Source organism: Anser cygnoides, chromosome 16, assembly GCF_040182565.1.
Source record: "Anser cygnoides isolate HZ-2024a breed goose chromosome 16, Taihu_goose_T2T_genome, whole genome shotgun sequence".
In the NCBI taxonomy this organism is placed as follows: Eukaryota; Metazoa; Chordata; class Aves; order Anseriformes; family Anatidae; genus Anser; species Anser cygnoides.
The window spans coordinates 2,390,470-2,416,252 of record NC_089888.1 but is presented as its reverse complement, the minus strand read 5'-3'; the positions used below and the strand labels follow the sequence as shown (position 1 = coordinate 2,416,252).

General features: G+C 52.4%; 1 protein-coding gene and 1 long non-coding RNA gene across 8 annotated transcripts in view; one reads left to right on the top strand and one right to left on the bottom strand.

Moving 5' to 3' along the window:
• Nucleotides 1-15,722, bottom strand: part of KCNQ2 (potassium voltage-gated channel subfamily Q member 2) — a 71,160-nt gene extending 55,438 nt beyond the window's left edge. For 2 of the 7 annotated variants that reach the window (XR_010825293.1, XM_066978250.1), the window contains exon 1: nt 15,370-15,716. Coding sequence is in view for 6 of the 7 variants with exons in the window: in XM_066978250.1 (XP_066834351.1) it covers nt 15,370-15,665 (296 nt within the window). In the remaining variant the exon portion in view is untranslated. Of the gene's footprint in view, nt 1-15,369 lie in introns of all 7 variants that reach the window. The other 5 variants (XM_066978248.1, XM_066978249.1, XM_066978251.1 and 2 more) reach the window with 3 other exon arrangements.
• Nucleotides 15,723-16,846: 1,124 nt separating this feature from the next.
• Nucleotides 16,847-18,295, top strand: LOC125184081 (uncharacterized). The gene is made up of 3 exons (XR_007167373.2): nt 16,847-16,964; nt 17,845-18,062; nt 18,210-18,295. It is a non-coding gene; the product is annotated as an uncharacterized lncRNA (long non-coding RNA).
• Nucleotides 18,296-25,783: the final 7,488 nt, after the last annotated feature.

The following is a 25,783-nucleotide window of genomic DNA, read 5'->3' as shown; positions in this document are numbered from 1 at the left end:
ACAAGCAAGATTGACTGTAAGAGCTTTCCTGGATGGAAGCCTCAAAGAACAAAGCCAGCTGGAGAAGGCGGGTGATGGAGATCAAGATCTGAAGGTTTGCAGCAGGAAAAGGGGTTAAATTTCAGGAATCGGCACTCGGTTTTATAGGCTCTGATTATTTAACATACTCAAGGCACCTCAAATCAGAATAAAAGCCACGTTAAAAACAATCAACACACACACACACGGTTCCAGCACAAACGTTCCTCTTTGTCCTCCTCTAACATGAATCACGGGGAAATGCTGGGCTGCGCCGTCTCCCCGCGCTGTGCACGCAGCCTCGGAGGAGCCAGATGTCTGGAGGAAAACCCGAAATATTCATCACGGCGGTGCACCTGCCAGCGGGGCCCGTCCCTGCTGCAGCTCTGCTGGCCTGAGGTTTGCTGTGAAAACTCGGTGGGGAGAAATAAATTCACGCAGCTCCAGGAAGGGTTCGCGGGACAGAATCCTAAAGACCACGGCGCAATTACGGTGCATTAGGAGGTAAATTAACGGTATGAAGTATTGGAGATTTTAGTAATTCTGAAAACGACCACGCAGGCATTTACTCAGAGCATGTTCATTGATTTTAATGCAAGGGAAAGTTGCTGTCTCATGCAATACCGGTATTATTCAGATTGAAATCTGAGCACTGCCTATGTTTCGTTCCACAGGGTATTCCCCGAAAAGAGTCTCTGCTTCCTCCCTACCTCTGTGAAATTATTAGCAGTGAGTACAGGAACACAAGCCTTCCGAACATGACCTTTATCTGTGTATGACGATTAAGTTATCTCTGCTTTTACAAAGCAAAGCCCTGCTATTCTGCACTACCTCGAGAGAAAAAAAAAAAAAAAAAGGAAATTAAAAAAGCCAAGGGCTACACTGTGTGGTTTGAGCATGCAGGCATAACAAAAATCCTCTTGCTGACCTGGGCAAGTCACTTGACCTGACTTCACTGTGCTCTCAAATTGGGTTAAAAGCAAGATGTCCCTGCAAAATGTAATGCTGCATCTCATCTAAACATTCCTCGAGGGAATGGGATATACAAAAATAGGCTCTGGTCTAATTGCAGATAGGAAGATTGTCTCAAAATGTGCAGGGCTGGTTCCTGCTGCAGACAGGAATAGTAGCCAGTTTCTCAAAGGTCTGCCCCAGAATCAGCTTCAGCTGAGCCTGAGGTTCCCTGCCTGCGAAGGACAAGCTGTGTCTCTCTGAGCATTTTGAGCTTTCTTCCCCCATCTCTGACTTCGCGCTACTTTTACAGCCAGCAGAATTAAAGCCCCTCAAAGTCCAATAAGAGGAAAAAATAAAAGGACAGTGGCCAGTTCAGGAGCTCTGGGTCCACGTCGCTTCCCCACGTCAGCAGGACAGCGTGCTTCTCCATGGCAGAGGTGGCAGGATACGGCCCTCGGCGCCTTTCCCATCCATAAAACAAACCCAGAGCTCCAGAGGGCTCAGGCTTACAAGGGCAGTGCTCTTTAGCCCTAAAAAATTGCTGAAACAGGCAGTTACACCTCAGGGATGGAGGGAGGGGAGAGCATCACAGCAACTGCTTGCCAAGCTCCGTGTAACTTCTCTGATAACACAATTGCTCTGGGTCCCCCAGGAGCTGCAGCCCCTCACAGCCCTTCTCCATCCATCTCCGCACTACAGCAACGAGCGGCTTCCCGGGGCTGCAGCCAGATTTCCTGAGGTTTTGCAGGCAGAAAGGCCTAATTCCCCTCTTCCTTAACATAAAGCCTCCAGTAAAATGGAACAACTCCTCTCTTTTGTGCGCCTTCAGCCCTCCACACCCCCAGGGAAGTTGTACAAGGCCGCGGGATTTGCGTGCGCAGCGCGCTCAGGTTCAGCGCGAGGGATTCCCCAAAACCCTGTGTAGCATCAGCAGGAGAAAGAAGGATGTTGAGCATCTTCCCCCACTTCCCTGCAGTGCAGATGCTCGCAGACCAGCACCATTTAGGACCACCCTTCCCAGTCCCACAGCCACGAACAGGCTGGGCAGGAGCAGCCACGTGCCAGCAGCGGGCCCCAGCACCACTCTGCCGCACGAACCGAGCGCTCTCGCTATTTTCATCCACGTTCCTAAGGCAAGGAGCCTCATGTGACTGCCCTGTCTGGCTGCTTTCCTCCGTTTCCACCTAACGTTTGGTCGTGTTTGCCAAATTGCATCGTGTTTGCCAAAGCAGAGCCTTCCTCTCCGCTGGGCGGCAGCGAGGAGGAGGATGCACGAGCTCGGCGAAGCCGCAGAGCCCCCAGCTCCTTGCCCAGCAAAGGAGAGGTTTTGTTCCCTCTCCTTATTTCCCGGTGCCAGTAAACACAACAATAAATAGCAAGCTGCAGGAGGCAGACAATTGTGTGGTGAAAGGTGGAAAACATCTAAAAATGATTTAAAATAGGGAGGGGAATAGGAAGGGAGGACTGCGGGTTATAGTCCCCAAGGAGGAGGAACTGCTCAGCCGGTGAAAGGCAGCAGGGACGGGAGGTTTTCCTGCCCACCCTGCTCCGGGTGATGCTCTGGTCCCTCCTTGCCAAGGTCCCCATACCCAGCCCGATGTGGAATCCTGCCAGTTCCCAGCCCAGGATGGGCTGGAAGCAAGTCCAGCACCACAGGGACCGGACCCATGGTCTTTGAAAGCTCACAAGTCGCAGGGACACATGAAAGCTGAGGAGGGATTATCTCGCTGCCATTTCAACGCGCCGGTAAATCAAAGTCGATGGAAGCCATATGCTCCGCTGGGAAGCATCCATCTCGTTGCCAGGGAAACATCCTTCCCATTTAAAATGGCAGGCAAAGGCTTGAGAAAACCTGCTTTTAACCTGCTTTTCTCAGGCACGCTCTGAGTCCCCAGGCACCGCATCAGAGCGCTGCTCCCAGGAGAGCTGTGGCAGCTCGGTTCTGGGTGGGAGCAGGGCACGGGGCCTCTCCCACCCGCTCAGAGGGAATCAGCCCCAGCCTGGCAGCAGCACGACCCTATTTCCAACACCCAGCTCACTCTAAAGGGAGTTCCCGTCATTTATTCCCTGGGAATTTTAGGGGATTGCCTGGGTGATACGAAACAGCGCTGCTCGGGGATGCTGTAGGTGCATGGCACAGATGGTGCCCGGCCAGGCGAGGACGTGCCCTGCAATGGGGCAAGGCATTGCTAAAGCAAGAGAAAAACCAACAGCAGGGCCACAGCCCGGGCTACTGCTGCCCAAATCCAGCCTCTGATGAAGCAGGGGATACCACCCAGCTTCTTGCAAGGAGCAGGCAAGATCTGACCTCGGGAACAGCAGCAACCCGCAGGCAGGGCTCTCAGAAAAAACCAGAAACCCGAGGAACTCATCACTGAGCTTGGGTCTGCGACTGCCTCTGCACCTCCTTGGGGCTTTAAGCAGCATCCACAGTCACTGCCCAGGATGGGGAGGTTGGGAAGGGGCACCCCCGGAGTGCAGAGGGCAACCTGTGGTCCAGCATCGTGGAATTCACAGCAGCAAATGCTCTCCAGCCCATTTATGCTAATGCAATTGCCTGTGATGTTGGGTTAGTCAGAAGATAAAGGATACCAACTATGTGGATACCAGGACACAGAACTGCATATCCTTTCGGAAAATACTTCTACTTATCTACTTCCAAACTCAGCCCCTCTGCATGTTTGTTTTTTAATTAAAAAAAATAAAACACTTGCATTTATTGTAAATCCCACAAGCAGATGAAGTCAACTCCTAAAGCAGGGAAAATGACTATTTTCTATTCTGATAAGTAGCTGTGTTCTAACAACCTTTATGATGCAGAACAGAGACATTATTTAATAATTCAAAGCCAAGGAAGGCCTGACGGGACAAGGATACACACTGAAGTCTCCTTGTCTGGGTGGGAAACGCTTATTGCTGCTGGAGGAGGGAGAGGCTGGGGTAGCTGGGGATGCTGGATGATGCCGCAGGGACCCTGTGCTGCTGAATTCCTCCACACCTCAGCTCCTAGACGGGAAAATGGGGATAATGATTCCCCCCATGACACAGGGGCACTGCTGTGTTTAAGCCCATGTGTAACTCGAGACACAACCATGGCCAGCAGTGACTAATAAATCCTCCTGGAGTGGAATAAAGCTTGGCACAAAGACACTGCACAGCACACAACAGTAACCGGGGCTTGCACGGAGCAGAGCCAACAACAGCATCGCACACGGCAGCTCAAAGGCAGGAGCAACGTCCTGCAGCGTGTGACACCAGGGCATGCCCAAAACCACGCCAAGGTGCGCGTTCCCCCCGTATGACATCTCTGGGCACTTGCTACAACGCTACATCCCCTTTCCCCGCCGCTCACTTGGCTGCTAACCCAGCAGCAGCAGCCGGTGCGGAGCCCACGAGCTGCCGCCGCAGCACGACCGCTCCATCGGAGCATCCTCTGCTCCTGCCCGAGCCGGGAAGGAGTCACCTTCACTCGGTGGCCTCATAGCACAACCGCCAGCCAGCTCCGAGATGGGCTGGAGCTGCCTGGGAATTATGTCACCGTAAATACCAAACGGCCCTTCCACGGTCCCCGCACGCTCCTTCCTGCCTCCTTGGCTCGGCGCCTCGCGAGTGGTCTGCGCCGCGCGCTGAGGACACCAACAGCAATAAAAAAGCACTGAATGGATAATAGCCAGGTAGTATTTTGAGTTACAGCATCACCAGCCTGCTGCTAAGCCAGAGCAGCAGCAGCTCCCCGTCCTGGTTGTGTAACCCAGCCTCGCAGGACCTTCCCCGTAATTACAGGGCCTTTCCCTGCAGTCCCACGGGGGCCATATTCTGCATTCATCAGAGGGTGCTCAGAGCTTCGCTTCCTCTTTAGCACATTTTTTCGGTCTTCCCTAGAAACGGCAAGAGGAAGCAGGAGGAAAAAAAAAATAGGTTTAATTAACTTTTGTTTAATTTCTGCTGCGCTTTCAGCAAGTGAACAATAACTGAGCCACCCCACCAGGTCTGCACCGAGCCGGCACCTCGCTGCCTGCCCCAGGTTTTGTTCCCCTGGGCCTCGGGGTGCTGGCAGGGCTGGGAACGTGGCGCACGCTTGGGCTCGGCTCCAGCCGCTCCTCCCGACTCCCATCACGCAGGGATGTGGCTGCGGGGAGGACGGGCATCCTCGGCCACGAGCAGGGGCTGGCAATCCATTAGCTTAATGAATTTCCCTGGGGTATTTTTAATAGCAGCTGCTCCTGTGGGGAGAAGGGCCAAAAGAGCAAGGCCGGGTAAGAAGGCAGCTCATTTTCACCCGACCTATTCGGGCACATTCATTACCTTGCCATATAGTCACTCCTCAAATCATTCCTCCCATACCGAGGCAGATTAAGCCATCGCTGGCCTAAAACCACGTCTCAGACCTGCATTTAGTGTTTTTTTCCTCCTGGCTCAGAGGGGAGATCTGATTCACAGACTGAGCCCCAGCAGCTCGCCCTGGGCCACCCAGCACAACTCGAGATGCTCCCACCTCCCACGAACGTTCATCGCTCAGGGCCTGGAGGGGCAGCTCAGAGGAGGTTTCAAATTATATCCGATTTCTGGTGCAGAAGAGAAAAAACAACAGCAGGAACAAAAGGTCAGCGTGGGAATTCTCCCTACCCCTCATTATCTGGTATATTGAGGGAGAAGATAAATAAGAATTGCATTAAAAACATCTACGTGTTGGAGGGGAAAACATGAAAAGCAAGAACAATTCAGTGCAAAATTCTGTACGGCTGCACATCGTGTCCGACAAATCACAGAGAGAGTTTCCCGACCTCTTTTTCCTCTAAGTCTCTTCCTTTCCTTACAGAAATAGCCATAAGCAAGAAACAGACCACAGAGACGCGCGCCCAGGAGCCACGAGGACCAGACCACGAGGTCACATTAACAAAGCTGCTTCAGCGCCGATACGGATTAAATGCTCTGGTCCCTCCGGCTATGGAGACAGAGCCCTCATGAAGTGCCAGCAATTTAGTTCAAGACGTGACGACATGAGGAGCTGTCCCTCTGGCTCAGGGTGATGTTTAATTGGGTGTGAAGTCAGCTTTGGACGAACGCTGCCATTAGCCCTTCCTCCGTACGGAGACTGGCTTCTTCGCAGCTCCCTGGGGAGCTGTCTGGCAAGGGGCTGTCCTTGTACCCCAAATTCATACACAAGGCAGCTGTCTGCGAGGCCACTGAGCAAGCACAGGATGCGTCTGAAAAGGGAGACGTTTCTCCATCCCAGGAGAAATGACACAGTGAAATTCCTCCAAGCCTGGCAGCTCCTGCTCTGTCAGTGTCTCAGAGGAGCCCGTCTGCATTTGCCCATGGCACCTCCGGTCTCTGCTGTAACACCAAGCGAAAATTACAGCCACTCGGAAATGCCTCACCTCTGCTAAGTAAGAAAAACACACCAATCAAAAACCCCAAAGCATCAGCAAATCAACCTCAGGGGAGAAAAGGAGGTACAGACCATGCTTTCCCCTTGGTTCAGAGATACTGCAGAGCAAAAGCTGTTCCAGGACACCAGCACACAGTGCTCTGTGTCCCTACAAGCTGTCCTAGAGACCCCAAGATGGACAAAGATCCCATAAAAACTCCTACCCATGCTCCAAACGGCCATGCTCCTTCAGCCAGGGAAAAAGGGGTCAGCAGCAGGCATCTTCCAAACCATGGAGCCAGCTTTAGGGTTGGTTTTGCTGCTCATTCAAGCTTGGAGTCTTTATATAGAGTCAGGGCAGGATCCAAAAGCGGAAGAGAGACACCCACTCCCATGGAGTGTAACACACACACGCTGAAATAAATAGCTCCCTGCCTAAGGAGATGACTCAGGAATCTCACTAGTCCTTAAAGCACAAATCAGTGCTAATAAGCCTCAGGAAACTTGGAGGAAGGCCCAGCAAGGGGGGTTACTGGACGACACATGGCATTTCCAGCCTTTCCAGACATTCAGCAAGAGGAAGGACGAACGGCCGCGGAATTAAACCAAAGGCCAACACCGAAGCAGTGGCCACACCAGCCTGAGGTCTCCATGCAGCGAACCTGCTTCAAGAGCAAGGAGTGGTCCTCAGCACTGGGGACAGGTTTTGGTTTTCCCAGCCACTTCTGGAAATATTCAGGCTTCACCATGTGGCTTGGAGTGGCAGCAGGCAATGTAGCCTCACTCTGTTTGTCCAGCTATAACAGAGGTATTTATATTTAACTCCTTTGCTCTCCTCTTGAGTGAAAGACGGAAGGCTCTTACATCCCTTATTATGTTCCTCAGACCAGGTAACGAACCTCCGAGCAAGCATAAACTCAATTAACGGCCACTTTGAGACTCCGAGTCGTGTGAAAGCCCATAAACACGCGGCAGAAAGCCTCCCAGCGCTGTCATTTCGCTGCCACATATAACACCCGACAGCAAGAAAGCCGATAAGCCCAGCTCACAGCCCTCCGCACGCTGCATTCGTAATGAGCAGCAAGATCACAGCAAGCAGCCAACTGCCCCGCAACGGGGGAGCACCTCCCAGGGAAGATGCCTTCCTCCTCCCAGACTAAGTTAACTCTGCTGAGCTCCTAAATCTATTGCATTTCCCCCCTACCACAGGCTGGCCGTGCTTTGAACGTTTTGCCCTAGCCAAAGCCAACCCCTGATTTCTTTTGCAAACCCAAGGAGCACAAATAGAAGCCAACCCACTAATTCGAAAGCAAATAAGAGGCCAGGTAAACAGCATTAAAAAGATGACTGGAGCAAAGCTAACGCTTGCCAGTGGTTCCCCTGCAACTGCTTCACAACTTTCACCTCTCTTCTGTTCAGTACAGTAAGCTGTTACGGCAGGGACTGGCTCTTTTTGGCCTGATATACAGAACAGAGGCTCGTAGACTTTATTTCCATTAGGGCTGCTCGCGCACTGCTATAATATTAATAGAGTATTGTTTTCCCCCCCGGTATTCACTTTAACTGTTATTTGACTGAAGTTTTCCTTTTTCTTTTGCACTGCTTATTAGTTCCCCAAGCATATCAAACAGAAGTTGTAACAAACACACCCAGCAGGTGCCCAGACACAAGCTACTGCATTCCCACAGGAGACGGAGGAGAGGTGTATGTGAGTCACCTTTGAGTCAGGATTTTTTTCTTTTCCCCTGGGCACCATAACAACTTCACAGAGAGTGACAGCGTATCTGTGGCAGCTGCATTAGGATCTCCTGTCCTGCTGCGCTCATCCATTGCGGCGTGCGGCAGCAGCTCAGCGATCGCCTCGGCCGAATTTTGCTTCATCGCCGTCACCTCCCCGGGCTGGCGGAGCTACGCACCAGAAGGCAGGGCTTCCAGGCACATCAGGGCTTGCTTACACATGCAGCAGCTGTGAATCCCTGGGAAAGACCGTCCGAAGGCAAAACCTCCTCCAGCCTTGCCCTAAAGAGGCCAGCCACGATGGATGGATGGATGGCATCTCCAGCTGGAGCCTGGCCCTGTCCCACCCTCCTGGGGATACATTCAGAAAGGAGAATGTCCGAATGAACACTGACCACCCCACTGGGCACTCTCCTCTGAGAGCCTGAACACAACCTGCTTAGGAACTACAATCGGTATTAATAAGACTCGGTTATCATCTGATTTCCTCCGGATCTAGGGTTGCAGGTCCACAAGTTGACTGGGGTTTGCTGTAAAGGCTCCTTTCTCAAATCCACTTCTCAATAGTTGCTGGCCAAATGCGGGTCTCAGATGCTGGTCATCCCGTTTCGGTGTGGATCAGACCCATCTCTCACCTTTACCTTTTCCTGTTGGGATGTCCACAGCATAGTTCTGGCTCTGAACATCACAGCTCCTACTGGCTGTGGCAGGAAGTGGGAAATGCTCAGCGCCGCCCCAGCCCACTCCAGTTTTTGGTTTGCAAACTGATGCCAGGCTCTGTCTTCTTGTCTTGTGGTCTGGACTCATCCCACCCAGCCTATACAAGGGAACTTAGATTCCCTCTGCCTTCACAAAATAGAAATGGGCATTTCCAGAAGGCAGATGTGCCCACTTTAGATCTGCACTGAGGCTCCTGGGGAATGGGATGTCCTGCAAGGAGCCCAGAACATAATATTCCATCCTGGAGACACCCGAACATCACCAAATAGCCAACTCCACCCACAATCTCTGGGCAATGTAGGCACTGAAACAAACCAAGAGGTTGCTCGGTCACTGGGCTTGCAAAGCTGAGGGTGCTGCACCCAGCAGCCCCAGTGACCCTGATGCAGCTTTAAGTCATCCCCCTACAGCAGGGAGGGAGAGGTGAGAAGGTGTCACAGATCTTCCATTCCCCGCACATCACAAAAGTCGCCCTTGGGGTGGGTTGGCTGCCAGGCAAAAGAAGTCACAGGATGGATGTTTACCAACACCAGGGATTCGTACACTTTTAAAAAGCACATCAGAGGCCAGAGTGGTATGAAGACAGATCGGATAGATGGAGGAATGCTCCAGTTTCCCTCGCTTAGTGGCGGTTAGACACTCAAGAAGCCCAGAGGCTGCAATAAAGCAGCTCTCAGCACCCCAGACAGTGACTTCTGCTCAGGATACTCCAACAGACAGCACTGTGAGTAATGCGGTGCTTCAGAATAGATGCAGCGACCTCCCCAAACACCTCCAGCCTGTGTGCCATAGGCCACTGCCCTCACAGCCTGCCCAGAACACAGCTAGGAGAACCGCGTGGGAAGCTGAGGGCGCCCGGAGCCTCCGTGAGCGGATGGTGCTGCACAGTTTGTTCTTCACGGAGGAAAAACAACATTTTTCCTTCAGCCTGGGTGGCTGGGCACATCCACCAAGGAACCAATTTAAATACCTGCTCCTGCGGCGGCAGCAGGGCCATCTTTTGCTATAGGATGTCAGAGCAAGCATCAGTTTAAGCATAGGGTGTGAAGGACCAGCCGTGCCCAGCACCCTCCTGCATGACCTGGCTTTGCTCTCCTGTGCTCGCCACTCAAACCACCTTGCAATACAGCCTCCCTCTAAATGCACTCATTTAGGTGCATTTAACTAATTTAAGACCACCACAATAATTACATTTTGAAGTGTAATTAATTCCGTTTTGACCATTTGGGGCCTAAAAGCCATTGCATTGTCCTGTAGCAATGTAAACTTCATGGAAAGAAGGGGCTTATCCTGCGCAACGCTGAAGAACTCGTCTCTCTGATGCACAGGGGACATTTCACACAAATAGGGACTGGCTTAGGTTTGTGCAAAAACATGCCATAGACAAAGCTTAATCCTTTGTAGGAATCGCTCCCCATCTTTCTCTGCTCTCCTGCGTCTACTCTACAGGAGGCCACATATCAGGAAAAGGAACCGGCACATCTCCCTGCCACCACAGATTTAAAGAGGAATCTATCCCTCTTCTGTCCCCAGCTAAAAGTCTGGGCTACCTTAACAAGGATTAAATGGGGCTAAGTATTTGCTGCTTAAATCCTTAAATCCCAAATGCCAAATACCAAAATCCTATGCATTTTATGCTGGGAAGCCCCATTAATGCCTCACTGATGGCCAAACCCTCTGTCCTTCTCCCCCTGCCCCAAACAAATTGCATTGCAGGGTATCACCCCACTATGTCCCCACCATCTGCTTCAATGCAAAAAAAAAAAAAAAAAAGGAAATCTGATCTTCACAAACTGCATTTTTGTTTACGCAACACCCATCTTCCCTTTAGTTGAGGATTTGGGGCTTCTTTTGGGGTTATTCCTTCTAACGACAAACAGACTCGTCTGGTTGAAGCGTGATATAGCACAGAAAGGAGGTCATCTGGGGGATCGGCTTGTTTTTCGTTTCCATAATGTCAGTGTGGGGTGAACGTGACGGCTGGAACGTGACACATTAAAGCGAGTGAAATCAGGTTGCTCCCACCAAGCTCTGACTAAGCAGCTGGAGGGGAGCTCGTGAGGCATCGCGGCGCAGAGGTCTCCTGGTCCCCAGGACCACACAGCTCCAGAGGGGACAAACTGCATGGATGAGGGCATCAGCATCAGAGGCCAAAGCCCAGCAGGTCCATTAAACTCAGCACAAACAAGAGATTTAACACTGGCATCTTCGTCCCACGCACGCTAGGACGTGGGGAGGGGGACCCAGAAGGTCCCTGCCCACCACCGGTGGATGGGCTGGGTTTGGGGGCTCCATACCTGCCAGCAAAACCCCTGAGCATGGACTTGCTAGTAGGAAACAATCTTCAAATTGGGGATGGATAGACGAGATAGTCAAACTAAATTTACTCCTAATTAGTCAATCCCTTAAAACAAGTATAAAAAATTAAGCGGTGTGAAAAACAAAACAAAACGTGTGCTGCCCGAAAACCCAAGCCAGGCAGCATTATCTGAGAAAGGATCTGCATGGAACAACCATGTTAGCTCCTGGAAGGAGCCACAAAAGAAGCCACTTCTGCACCAAGAAACCCCAGACCTTCGGGGAAGCAGTTGCACCAACGCTCCGTCCTCCCAGCGCTGCCATAGCTGCTGCCACCGCGAGCCGTGCCAGGATGCGGGCACTGCAGACAGGAGACTTGCTGGAGACAGAGGTGGCTTCTGGCTGGGTTAAAAGGGAAGAACAAAAAGAATAGGGATGGCACAAGGAAATTTTAATAGAATTAGACAGGGAGGAAACATTTTTCCTTATTATAACCTAAGTCCATGCACTTGCTTAATTAACTGAATGTACAGTGCACGGTATGCAGATAAAAAATGCACCCAAACTATTTTTATACACAGTTAAAAGACATAAAGGTTGTAAATTCAAAGTAGGAAATGCAAGAACCACATTTGCTCTGGGTATACAGCTTTAAGTGACAAAAAAAGGCAGGGACAAAAATCACTCAAGTATGACAGCCCTTCAGACTCAGCACCACTGAGCGTGGGACAGGCTACGATAACCAAAGTAAGAGGACTAGAAAAAAATGTAGAGTTATCAAGAGAAGTAAAACTGAACAATTTTTGCAAGCAAAATGCCTCCCTGTGCAGAGAACTACCGCAAGACCTAAGTGCTGCTGCATCCCTCGAAAAGCCTGGCCTGACATTTAGACAGGGCTCAACTTTTCAAGTTTCAGCTCAACCTTGAACAGAATGAGGCCACGTGCTGCAGCACTAAGGCTCTGCCAAAAAAAAAAAATATATATATATATACACACATATGTAAAAGCTGAGAGATACAGGAAAGGCCCAGACCTCCAAGAGCTGGAACCCATCAGGCTCAGACATTCATAGGGCTGTGCAAAACATTATATATATAATTTGTATACAAATACATGTACCATGGGCAGGTCACCCAGTTGTGTCAGTGTGGGAAGAGCTAAGTATAAAAATGAATCACAATACAGAAATATAAGATAGTGCTTCTGCTCCCAGGTAATAGCGCCTTCACGGAGGCAGCATCTGAGATGAGACCGAGTTAATGAGTTTGGGGCTGGAGGGGTGGGCACTGCGCTGAATTTCCCATGAAATGGTGCAAAGGGGAAGGAACGACAACAACAGAAAGGAGAGAAGGAAAAGAAATCAGATGGATTTGAGCTAGAATACAGCACTGGATCCCAAGGCAGTGTATAAATCATTCCTCTTGGAGATATTTCCTAAACCTTTGTACATGGAAGCCCCAGGAGCAGGGAAATGGGGATGCTGGTGGATGGGGTCACTTGTGGTGGGGCTGAGCTAGGGGCAGGATGGGGCTCCCCACCCGCAGCCTCCATCAGCACTCACATGCCTGCAGCATGGAAAATAAAGGATAAAGGAGTTTCTGTGGCCAAGGCTGTGGCACAAAATGGGGTCTGGGGCAGGAGGGGACAGCGAGACCTGGCCATGTGGGTAGGACACAGCATCAGGCCATTGGGGACACCAGGGGGAGTCCAGCTCTCCACACAAACTTCATGACCTTGAGCCAGTCCCCTCGCTCTCCCACGTCTCTGAATAAACAGCCACTAGGCTTTTTGTCTGTCCTCTCTGGGTCACAGACTTTTAGGTGCAGAAACCCCCCTGCCAGCCCCATTCAAACACACGCAAAGCTGGCACGGGTGGTTCCAGGCTCATCCAGGCAGCACAAGGGGATAAAGTGATGCTGGGCTTTATCCCGGTGACTTTGGATGATGTTTATCATACCCTCCAGCTCTTTAAATAACATATTAGTAAACTGCCAAGGCTAACCTCATCATACGTAAAGTTCAGAAGACCGGAATCCACATAACATCCCGACACACTAAAAAATTAATCGCATCAACGACGCTTCACAGACCTTGGTGTGGTTACCACCTCAGCCCTGGGCACAGCCTCCATTTCCCAGCGGGTGCACGCATGGGGGGTCAGGGGATGGTTTTGGAGCATTTATATTGCCCAGCTGCTGGAGAATCCGCCCCAAGGTGAGCCAGGGAGGCAGCCCGGCTCCCAGCGCATCCCAGACCAGCGGTTTCTAACCGGAGGGCAGGGCTCCACGTGGTGGCACAGCGGGTACGAGTGGAGTCACGAGCCCAGGAGAAGATGCAGCTGCCGGGGCTGCGGAGGGATGCGGCTCCATGGGGAGAGCCGAGGGGCACCCCAGCCTGGCAGCCTGCGATTGTGCTGGAAACAGGGGCTCCAGTGGAAGGCGAGCCCTGGCAGAAGGGTTTTTTTTTTTTTTTGGGATGCCCCTGCCCCATAAGGATTGCTGGCTGCCCAAGCAAATGGCACTGCAGAGAGCAATGTGGGTCAGGAGTTAAGGCAGCAGCTGAAGAAGCCAAAGATGCTTACAGAGCCCTCACAGCTGGGGTTACCCCTGCTGCCTGCCATTTGGCTTCCAGCCCCTTCCACTGCTGTTTTTGTGGCCCCAGCATCCCCAGGCTGGGTTTTCACCTGTATTTAACAGCATATGGTAAACGTTATACACATCCCCCATCCTCGGGGCACACGCAGGCAAGCGCCCAGCTCACCGTGTGAATGCTCAGCTCAGATTAGGGAGGGTTTTGCCACACAAAGCACCTACAACTCCAGAGCACGGCCCTGAGCGTGGAGGATGCTCGGGACCCTTGGTGCTGGACTTTGCGCCCAGCACAGCCACAGCGGAGCTCCGCAGAGGCTCCCTCTCCTCCTCTCCCATTTCCCAGGAGGACGAGCTGGCTGACAGCACCCCAGCCCGCTGCAGTGCAGTACCAAGCCCCCCCCTGCACCCAGCCAGCATTTCACCACCCCGAGCGGTCCCGCCAACACCTCCCTCGGAGGCCTCAACGCACAAAATGGCTGAGGACCAAAAAGCGCATCCCAGCACCTTACCCGAGAATAGCGTTAACAGCAAAAGGAGGGAGAAAAAAAATAACAAAAGGCCCCAAAAATCCTCTTGCTGGGGCTGACAGAGGCCCTAGCCACGATGAAAAGCACGCAAACAGAAAAGCCACCAGCACCGAGGGGACACTGAGCGCCCAAACCTGCGCTGTGCCCGAGCCCAGGCCCGCAGAAGAGCCTGGTGGGACCGTGGAAAGTCCCAGAGGGAAGGGAGTTGCAGTAACACAGCGATTTATCTTGACCCTCCCTTCGCAATCCTCTAAACAACGGGAAGTCATCTGCCTGCCTTCTGCAGCAGTGCCTTCAGAGCCGGGCATTTCTCCGCCAAGCGATGGGGGCAAACGTGGTCATTTCTGGCCAAAAACGGGGAGGCAGAGGGGAAACGGGCACCCTGGGACTGCTCCTTTGTTTACCGCTCCATCTCCCAGCTCAGGAAGCCCCAGACACTGATTAGCATTTCCTTCTAGACACATCTCCAATCCTGCTCCTTCCCACGGGGTGGGGGGACAAGAAACACCCCCAGAACCCGGTGCGGGGCTGCAAAGCCACCCCCAGCCCCGACCCCTTCGCAGCCACCCAGCAAAGATGGGGCTGGAGGAGAAGGAGCTGGGGGGGGGAGGGAAGGAGAGACAGTGCCTGAGCAGAGCTTTTTGTTCCTCTGCTCGCAGCATTGCTATGGTGATTTCAAGCAAGACGGAGGAGCAATCCCTACCCATCGCTCCCGCTGCTCCAGCCCCCCCTGCACCGACCGCATGAGCAGCCCCTTCCCCCGCAAGCGGGAGCGGCCGGGGGGGCGGGGGGGGGGCCCGGGGCCGGTGCATTGCATCTCCCCGGCGGAGCCACCCCCCAGCAATGCAGGGGCAGCTTCTCCCCATCCTTTTGCATCGCCTCTCCCCCCTGCCCAGCACCCCACACACCCCTTCCCCAGGCTCTGCATACCCGAGCCCGGGCACCGGCCGGGGATGCAGCAGCTCCCGGGGGGGGGGGGGGGTCTCAGCCTCTCGCACCCCCCAGGCTCCCCAAGGAGCATCCCCCCCTTTCCTTGCAGCATCCCCCCCCCCCCCCCACGCATTTAATAGGATGGGGGTGGGCCGCAAGGGCAGCTTTGGGGTCGGGGGGGGGGGATACGGGGGGCTGCCCCCCACCCCCTTTCTTACTCACACGTATGCGTGGTAAATGAAAGCCCAGCCCCGCGGTCTCTCCAGCACGTTGTAGAGGAAATTCTGCAGCTTGCGGTAAAAAGCATTCCTTTTGGGGGGCTTGCCGCTCCCCGACACCCCGGAGCGGGGCTTGCTGAGGATGCTGCCCCGCTTGGTGCTCTCGGAGCCGGCGATGAGGAGCGCCCCGTCCCGGCTGGAGTCCGGAGCTCCGGGATCCAAGCCCACGAAGCCCACCTTGAGCTTCTTCTCGGCGGCCGGCCCCGGGTAAACGCCTCCGTTGCGGGATTTCTGCACCATGGTGGCGGCCGCCCGGGGGCCGGGGGGGGCTCGGGGGGGGGGCTCCGCGGGGGCTCCCCCGGGGGCTCCGCCCGCGCTCCCCCGCCGCTGCTCCCGGCGCAGGCGAAGCCGCAGGAAGGGAACGGGATGCGATCGGCTCCGCCGCGCCCCGCCCGCTCCCCCGCCCCCTTAACCCTCAGCATCCCTCGTCCGCATGGGGGGGGGGAAGCATCCAGAGCCCCCCCCCCCCCCCGCCCCGATCGGGATCTGGAGGTCCCCGCCCTCAAAGAAAGAAAAAAAAAAGAATAAAAAAGCAGGTTCTGGTCTCCCCCACAGCAGCAAGCTCTGGCATCGTCTCAAGAAATCAGGATGTGACTTCCTTTAAAAACACGGTCTGGCATCTTCCCCTGCCCCCGCATCACTCCCCCAAGCCGAACTCTGCCTCTCCCCCCCCCCCAAAAAAAAAAATTACCGCAGGTGTGTTCCTTCTGGAAGGAACCACAAAAAGGGCCGGGCAACAGCCCTGTGAGGTTTTGTTCCCTTGCCACAAGGAGAGCTGGGAGAGCTCTGACCTGGTCCCAGGCTCACAGGGGGGAGCCAACTCCACCTTGATGTGGCCACCAGGCCAGAGAGAGGACCAAGCTCCCACTGTAGCATGTCCATCTCTGAGAGTGCTGACCCAAATCAGCTCTGAGACACCCCAGTAGTTACAGTCGAACATTAATATTTTCCCCCGTTCAGCATGGCTTGCTCCTGCCCTACGGAATACTTCCTCCTGACGCACCTCCACAGGACTCAGGAGGAGACACAGCGTGGAGAACCCTGAGAGAAGGTAGGTATACCTGCCTTGCACCATTGTCCTTCCTGGAAAATGGTTATGCATGGTTTTCACAAGTTCATAGTGCTTTGGCACGGGGATTTTTGTACGTGGATAGAACTGCAAGCACCAACGACCTGCTTCTTTCAGCACAGAGCACCTTGCCACAATGTGCTTCTCTTGGAAGCAGCAAAATGGTTGCCCAAAGTTTCATGGCATGCAGGAACTGCACAGGGCTGTGTTCCAGCTCCCTCTCTTGTGAGGGTCAGCAGCTGCCACTCTGTTGTTGGGAGTCTTTATGACTTTTTATGACTTTCATATTTAAATGAGAAAAATTAGCAGTCTTCCAGAGCCCATTCCCCAAGTCCTGGCTTTTTGTGCCTCAGCAGAATCTCAACAAGTGATGCACGAGAGGCACCCCGAGACTAAAATTGCTGCTGTTTGCTCTCCACATCCCACCACGTACATTGAGACGAGCCAGCACGGAGCAGCCCTGCCCTTAGGTACGTTTCCTCTGACCCACATTCTCTCCAACACCTGGCTAAAAGAGAAGACGTCTCTGCGAGGCAGGCAGAAAACTAAAGCTGGGTTAAATAAAGGAAAAACAGATCTGCAAGTATGTCAGTGAATAAATTACTCAATTCAGTGAGGGGCCATCCTATTCATTATTTGTGAACACTTGTAAGATCATTAGTGTTCTTTAATAGGGTAGCCAATTACAAATGTGCCTGGCACTAATGTACAAAGTGCATTATTATAGATCCAGCGACGCAATCCAAAAGCAGGAAATATCCCCCTCCACAAAAAGGCCAACAACAAACAGAGGAAGCAATTTGCAATTAACAAATTCCAGATTACTAATAGACTGCGAGCCCTAAAGAAGAATCTAAATTCATCGCACTCCCCTCTGCTTAATTAGGTGGTCATCCGCAGCGTCACACTGCGGCACAGCTTCGGGTGCCACGCGTCTCCCCCCGAGACTACCAAAAAGCAGGGGTGGGCACAGGGTGGGGGGGGGATTTCATCCTTCCCAAGCCCTGGGGGGCTGAGTGAGATGCCAGGGAAGGCGCAAAGTGCTTGTGGCAGCTGGCAGGGCTCGCTGCTCCACTTGAGAGGGAGGTGAAGCCTCAGATGAAGGCAAGCAGAACCTTGCGAGCAAGGGGCACTGAGGATGCTCCTCTTGTACAGGCAGAGCAGTTTTGGGGATGTAGAAAAGACCTGAAATTGTGGATGAAAACCCACTTTAGCCTTGCTCCTTCCCTCTCTTCAACTTTGGCCCTTAAAATATCAATAACTTTTTTTTTTTTTACACAGACCTCTCTAACTCCTCTTTTTTTTTTTTTTTTTTTTTTTTACAAATATCTCATGGCTTGACACCTCAAGTTGCAGCACAAGTGGAAAGGGAATTTCCTGGGGCAGGAGGCGAGCGGGGCTGCAGCCCCTCCACCTAGCGCATCGCTGCCCTCCCCTGCTCCCAGGGCATTCCCACAAGCCGCACTCACACAGACATGCTCCGAGCCTGATGAGAGCAGCATCTTTTGGGAACGGCTGGAATATAACTACTAATCAGCTGCCATGTCCTGCCACGGAGCCTGAAGCAGGTAATTTCAAAAGATGAAGGGGGGGGGGGCAGAAGGACAGAGCCAGCCACTAACAAGCCACTAACACTATGGGAATTAATGAAGTACATAAAAGCACCTTCCCAGTACTGCTTTTATCTGATCCAAGGACATTATGTCTCCACACAGAAACAGAATTACTGAGTCAGTTCTTTGCTTTCAACACGACTGATGGCTCGAAAATGTGAATACCATGGCGGATAGCTTAGACCCTGAAGGTAAGATGAAATCTATCAAGCTATGTGAAGATACAGAAAGTTCAGCGTTCTGTCCTTTGGCAATTTTTGAGATGTAGTAAAAAAATGACTGGTGTGAAATATATGGAATGACTCCAGGGATGTGTTCCTGTTCGAAACACGGAGCCAGAGCCCTTTCTCCACGCCCGCCCCGCCGCCGGTGGTTTGTGCAAACTGCGCTGCCGCAGCCTGGGCTTTGTCACCCTCAGCCTGCTGCCTGCTTTCAAACCCCCAAAGCAGATGGCTCCATCTCTCCCTGTACAGGGCTATAGACAGCTACACTGCCCAAGCAAAAGTACCCCAAAGCTGCAAGCAGGGCGGCCTTTCTGCAGCCTGCATCTACCCATCTCCCTCCTCTGCTGCAGCACCTCCCCCGTCACCTCCCACCACCCCATCCTCTCCTCCGAGCAGCAGCCAGCCCTCTGGAGCCCGTGGGTATTGATCAGATGTCTTGGCTTCTTGGATAACAAGGAGTCTTCCCAACTTGTGCCAAACTATTTTGGATTTTGCAAACAGGAACCTGAGGGATAGGTTGGTTCCTTGGGTGCAGGTGCGCTAACCTAGGAGGTGCTGCTTCTCTGGCGTTATGGTTTGGAAATGCTTCAAAAAAATAAATACTTGCGCCTAAGTGGAGAAATCTGCAGATTTCCAAAGGAGAAAAATGAGCACGTCAAGAGGGATGCTTATTTCTGGATAGAGCAAGAGCCAGCTCTCAGCAGAGGTTTCATCCCTTGGGATGGGGAAAGCTGGGCACAGCTGCAGAAAATTTGTAGCATGATGGAAAAGTGGTTAGATGAGACAAATTAAAGTAAATTGGAGGGAGCCTGCTTATCACTTTTATTAATTGAGCCACAAAGAAATGGGCCTTCAGTAAGAGAATTTGGCTGAGTAGGCTCATATTAGGTTGAAGATCTATGCCCTGCTTACGGGATCAAGGAAGGGATGAAAAGCACATTATAAATCTGGAGCTACTAAGGTCACGGGGTTAACCACAGGGGTGGTGGCTTTGTCTCAGCGACCTGAAAATCTTTCCTGGATCTCCCCATGGCTTGGCCTGAGCCTTCTGCTGTGGTTATGTCAGCCCCTGGGGCTGCAGCGACCAAGAGCAATCCCCCCGCCATGGGGACACCTGTGCAGAGGGACCACCTCGAGAGCAAGGGGGCTCCAAACTGGGCACAGAGCAAAAGCCTTTCCTGGCACTTGTATTCAACCACAGCATCACCACTGGTTTTCTTTTCCTTTTATTTTTTTTTTTAACGGCCTAAAATGAAGAGACACCACATGGCTGTCCAGTTTCAATCAAATTTGACAGTCATGAGCCTTGAGGTTAATTAAGTTTGTGTCAATTTTCATGACAATTAGAAGCCTAGAGAGAGGGAGAGGCTCCCTAGTGCTGCCTCCCTTGCCATTCAAAGGGGATCCTGAAGTGTGATCTCCTCTTTGCTAGACGCCAGAGAAGGTGCCCGTGAGGACACCACCCCTCCCAGGCACTAAACCCCTCCCAGGCACTAAAATGCTCCAGTCCGAATTTGCTGTCAACGCATTGATAAAAAGCCAGGTTTCTTTCCATCTGGTGCTGACGGAGCTACTTATTTTACATTCTGCATTTACTGGATGCAAAAATTCTCTGCCATCATCCATCTTTGCCCTGTTCTTAGACAGCACCTACCTTGTTGGAGGCTGCTGCAGCCAAGGCCAGGACAAATCATGCTCTGTGGGATGGGCTCGAGCTGCAGCAGGGAGCATCTGACTGCATGGGCAGAAATCTCCAAGTTGCACTGAACACACGTGCTCTCTCTTCTTAACCAGAATTTTCATGTTTTTCTTTTCTACGGGTGATTAAAATTGCTGAGGTTTCAGTATTCATTCGTGTTGTGGAGGTTTGACTGGAAAGGAAAGCCCCTGACTGGAAGGAACGACAGCTCGACTAGGTGCACAGGAGGAGACAACGGGGAAAAGCAAAGGTGGGGGGAATTCTGTTGAATAAAACCGGGTTTGGTTCAGGGTGTGCACAAAGCTGAAAAGATGCCCCTTGGCTGCACGGAGTGACCAAGTCCTCCCCATTCCCCCCAGCACCTTGTGGTCACCCTGCCCGACCCCTACAGCCACTTCCCCTGACAAATTCCCCACCGACCAGGTCTTCTTCCCCTTTTCTCCTCTGTAGGTCTCCTTCATTAGCCTCCAGCTCTGGCTTTTGCCCGATCCTCCTTTGAGACCACACACAATTCCCTCTCTTCATTTACATCGTTACCTTCACGGTATTTTTAGCCTGTGACCACGTTGCCCCTGAGCCTTCCTTTTCCCAGGCTCTGTAAATTTAGCTCTCAGTCGTTCCTCACGTCTCACGTCGCTCTCATCGTTCCTCTCAGCCTCCTTGGCTTTCTGCCTCCTCCTGCACCCACGAGGACCAAGGCCATGCAGCACAAACCGCCATCACCTCCGGGCTCTGAGAGCTCACCCCTTGAGACAAGGCAGCTCCAGGACCTCATCTCCCCATCGCGGGGCCACCACGAGCTCCTGACGGGACAACCCCATAGAGACGTGACTTGGAAAGCTTCCCATGGGCAGCCCCCTTCAGGTTCCTCCAAACCAGAGCCTTACTTTTTGCAACTTACAGCCTCATGCAATAAAACGAGCCTGGTCTTGCATGGGAGCTCTTCCAGCCCTACCAGATCCCACAAGCTCGGGGTCCAGCTCCAGACTGACCCCGCTCCCAGCCAAGCACCTCCTGGGGCTGTAACAGCACCTCCACAAGGGCCCAGCCTCACGGAGCCCACAAAGCGCTTTGATCCCACTCGAACACCTGCCTCCCTCTGACTTCAAAGCTGAATTGAAACCTGCATATATATTTAGGGACTGGAGGCTGTCATCAGAAAAAAAAAATAAAAAAAATCTACTGAAATAGCTAACAATGCTGACACATCTACCTTATCTGAGACGAGCAGTGCAGGAGCACACCAGATTCTTCTGTCGCTCATTCTGCAGTGAAGAAAGAAGGAGAATAGCCCAGCCAACCCAAATAAATAGGCTCCAAGTGATCCCAGGTGTCCTGGGTTAAGAGGGGAGTGACCTTGCTGAGCTGGGCCCTGCCAAACCTTGGTGAGCTGCTGTAGGGAAAAAAGAAAGGGAGCTTGGGGTAGGAGAAGAGAGGCTGGTACAGGGGGCAGGAGAAATTCCTGCTTTGCTGGGACGTGTGAGGGGCTTAGGGAAGAGGCTCCAGGTACTGGATCTCAGAGGGGGCTCGGCGGAGGTGAGCCCAGCTCAGCCCCTGGGGAGGAGCAGGGGCTGCTCCAGGCCTGTGCATAGGAAGGTTATTTTTGTTTCTGCTGCAAAGTGTTTTCTCTTCCTTGCTGAAATGTCAAAACCTCCAGGTTCGACAAGTAAAACAACCAGACCCCATCACTACAACAGTGAAAAGGCTTAAAGCTAAATCCTTTATCTTTTCATTACTGAGAGATAAGAGAACTCCAAATGTAAAAACTCGCTTTCCCATTTCCCATTTAATCTTTCCCTTTTCAAAAAAAATACTGAAAATCAAAGTTTAGCTGGTGGCTTTAATGAAGAGGGTCGTTTCTGATCCGAGTGCCAGGTGAGAGGGCTGTCCTGTAGCAGCGAGGTTTAACCACGCATCCCCTTGGGAAGCCCCCAGGCAGCGCCGGCTGTCTCCTCGCTCCTGCCCTGCCTGTCAAAGCACACGAGCTGGCAGATGCAAAGACAAACTCCTGAAGGAACTGAATTTGTGGTTTCTGTGCTCTGTGAGCCTTGCTGCAGGCCTGCTTCAGTCTTTCAGCCGGGACACTTGGGAAATCAAGAGAACATGAAGGGAGGAGGGCTTATGGTTTATTTATTTTTAACCTGAAGTCCTAAGGAAAGCTGGTGTACATGGCTCGGCTCTGGACCTGCCTATTTCTTCCCTCCTTTAATAACCGTGGGGCCTGTGGGCAATTTTCGTCTTAGTTCATTAAAGGTGGGGGAGACATTTCAGGTTGCTGCAAGTGAGAAAATGTGATCAGAGGGGACGGAAATCCTGAAATCCCTCCCGTGAAGGAGATGGCGATGCAAACATGCAGCATTATTAGACATCAGAGAACCCAGCCACGTCTTTTCATAACAAATCCATAGGAAATCAGACTCCCCTGGTCGTGCTGCTCACAAACTTTTTATCTGTGGGCTCATTTTGGATCCCACATGGGGAGCACTGGAGAGTCACCGAGCCAAATGGGTGCTCAGCAGGGCAGGCAGGACGTGCCAAGGGGCAGGTTCCTCCGGGTGAGCCTGGTGCTGCGTTTGCAGGATGACTTTTCCTCCCTCCCAGCCTTATTTTCATGCAGCCCCCGTTTTGTTCCTGCAACTCCATCCTGCGCGCTCTGGTCCGAAGGATGTTCCTGTCCTCTGGGCAGCTGCGTGCTCTGGCTGTGCCTGCAAAATGTCTCGTTCAGCATCTCCGTGCGCTCGCCTGCGTGTGCAGACAGCGGGCAGGGCAGGGAGGTTGTAAATAACGAGCTGTGTTTGTAGCCTGACCGAGCTGGCAGCTGGCGAGGGCTCAGCTGCCCAGGACACCTTGAAGGGGGCTTCGCCTCCCCCCAAAACTGCGCGTCCTGGGAGCTGGCACACGGCGGAGGGGATGTCCCCACCATGCTCCTCACTCTGATGTGTGAGCAGGGGCTGGGGAGGGCAGCAAACCCCCCAGCTCCAAAACAAGGGCTCAGAAACCTGCAGCAGTGATATTTGGGGGTCATATTCCCCCCTTCTTTGCCCTTGTTGCTGGAGCCCCCTGGCATGCCCTGTCCCGAAGGCTGGCCGCTTCCAGCCTCATCACTCCTAAGTGCTCAGCAGGCAGGCGCTCGCTGCGGCTGGCCAGGACTGCAAAAAGCATTTAGCAGATAGAAGGCACGAAGACAGTGCCAGACGAGGGGCAGATTAGGAATCATTTGGGCTAGGCAAAACCAGGCCATCCGAAATTTGCAGGCGGGCTGGCACATGGAAGGAGTGTTTGTGAACGAAGCTGAAATAATTTATCTGAAAGATGCTGCAGCCATCTCTCCGTGAAACACCCGAGTTTTGGCTGAACGGTCTCAGGGCACTCACTGGGGGGGGGTCACCAGAGGTGGGGGGCAGGTGTCTGGAAGCAGCTTGGCCCTGGGCTCTGTTACAGCTCAGGTTTCTCCTTCGGATCAGCATTATCTTTGTGTGGGGCTGAAAGCACAGGCCAAGAGGACTGGGCACGGTGCAGCGCCCTGGCAGAGGGCTGCTGCTCTGTGCTACCCCAGCTGCAAATGCATCCCGGGCTCATGCTGAAAATGCAGCTCTTAAATACAGTGGGGGAATACAGAGGGAGTCGGTTAAAGGAAACGAGCAGAAAGTCCCTGCTGGTGCCCTCCTAGGCTTGTTAAAATACGCTGGGAGGGCTGGCCCTTGCCTCCTTCCTCCTGGAGTTGTACCTCCCCGGGAGAGGGCTTGGCCAAGGGGGGGGGGGGCGATGCACTTTGTGAGTGGGGCATGGTGGAAAAAGGACAGGGAGAGGAGACACAAGCAGGAATGGGGTGATCTTCTGCGTCCTGGAGAGGTGGGCCTGGGAGCAGAACAGCTGCCAGCGGTGGCTCTGCACCTCTGCCGCCGGCGAGCAACGGCAGGGCCATTTTGGGTGGTGTCCCCTAGGGATGCTGCAAGCATACACACGTACCTCGGCCTCCGAGGGAGCAGGAACAGGACCAAGCTGCCACGTAACCCTCCAGCCGGGCGTGCCGGAGGCCGGCAGCCTCCCTGAGCGGCGCTGCCCGTGCTGGGCTCCTTTGGGGAGGCTGCAGCCGCTGCTCGAACCCGCTGCCGAACGTGGAAGGGCAGCGGGCGGCTCCAATTCACCCCGCTCAGCACCTGCAGCCCGGGTTCCACTTGCAGCCTTGCACCAGCCTCATAAATCTTTTAGCGCGGCCCGAAGTGCCTGCTGAGCCGCCCGGTCGGCTCCGGCGGATTAACAAAACTCGCCTTAAATTATTAACAGCTCACGGGCAGCCACCAGGCCCGTCACTCATTCCCCTTCTCCAGCGGGGGCCACGAGGATGGGGCCAAGCAGCCACGGCTCACGGGGTCACCCCTTCCCCGTCTGCAAACCCCAGCGGGGCATCAAAGCTCTGCGGTGCACGGGCCCTGCTGCCTCCTGTTGCCGGCATTTTCCCCCTTGAGCTTTACGTTCCAGGTAATACAACCACATTTACAAATTCCAGTCCCCAGAGAAATAATATCAAGCACATTGCAGCTCCCGAGGCCGCGTCCTGCTCAGGCTGTGGGTGCCGTGCCTGCCCGGGGCCGGGTCTTGCAGAGGTGGCACCCTTGGGTGCGCCTCCAGCCCCCGCAGCTGCTGCGGGAGGACTTCGGGGCTGCTCCCACCAGATGGCAGCGCTGAGGCTGCCGCCGGGGGGAAGCGGGGAGGACGGCGACGAAAAACCGCCTCGAAATAAAATAAATAAATAAAAGGAACTAAAATAAAAGGAACTAAAATAAAATAAAATAAAAGGAACTAAAATAAAAGGAACTAAAATAAAATAAAATAAAATAAAATAAAATAAAATAAAATAAAATAAAATAAAATAAAATAAAATAAAGTAAAGTAAAGTAAAATAAAATAAAATAAAATAAAATAAAATAAAATAAAAAAGGTAAAATAAAATTAGGTAAAATAAAGTAAAATAAATAAAAAATAAAAAATAACATAACATAAAATAAAAATAAAATAAAATAACATAAAATAAAATAATAAAATAAAATAAAACAAAATAAAATAAAATAAAATAAGGTAAAATAAAGTAAAATAAAAAATAAAAAATAAAAAATAACATAACGTAACGTAACATAACGTAACATAAAATAAAATAAAATAAAATAAAATAAAATAAAATAAAATAAAATAAAATAAAATAAAATAAAATAAAATAAAATAAAGACGCTAGAAAAAAGTATCCCTGAGTTTTCGGCGAGGTCCCAGCCCACCTGAGCATGGCAGGAACAGGAGGAGAAGTGTTTTAAGATGCCCCTCAGCAGCACAGCCCTACATGTCACCTGCCGCAGGCAACGCAACACCCGCCTGCTTTTGTTGATGGCTCTCGAATCAGCTTCACTTTGCTGCAAGGTTTGCCGAAAGCCATCTGCGGCCCAGTTCAGAGCGACGTCGGGTTGCTCACAGTGTGGGTAGAAGCCCCAAGTGGGTCAGCCCCCAGCCCCAAAAGGGGCATCACCCCCCCCGTCTGGGGGGCCGGGCAGAGGTCTGCACATCGGTGACTGATCGGGTCACAACAAACAGGCCTAGCCCATGACAGGTCTTCAAACCCCAGGTCCGGGTGGAGGCAGGTCATGGCTTCATTTCATTTTGAGATTCCTAGAAATTGAGGATACCTGATATTTTGGAACCTCGTGCTTTGAAATGGGCCTAAATCGGAACATTTCTGTTTACTCTGGCATTCTACAGAGCCC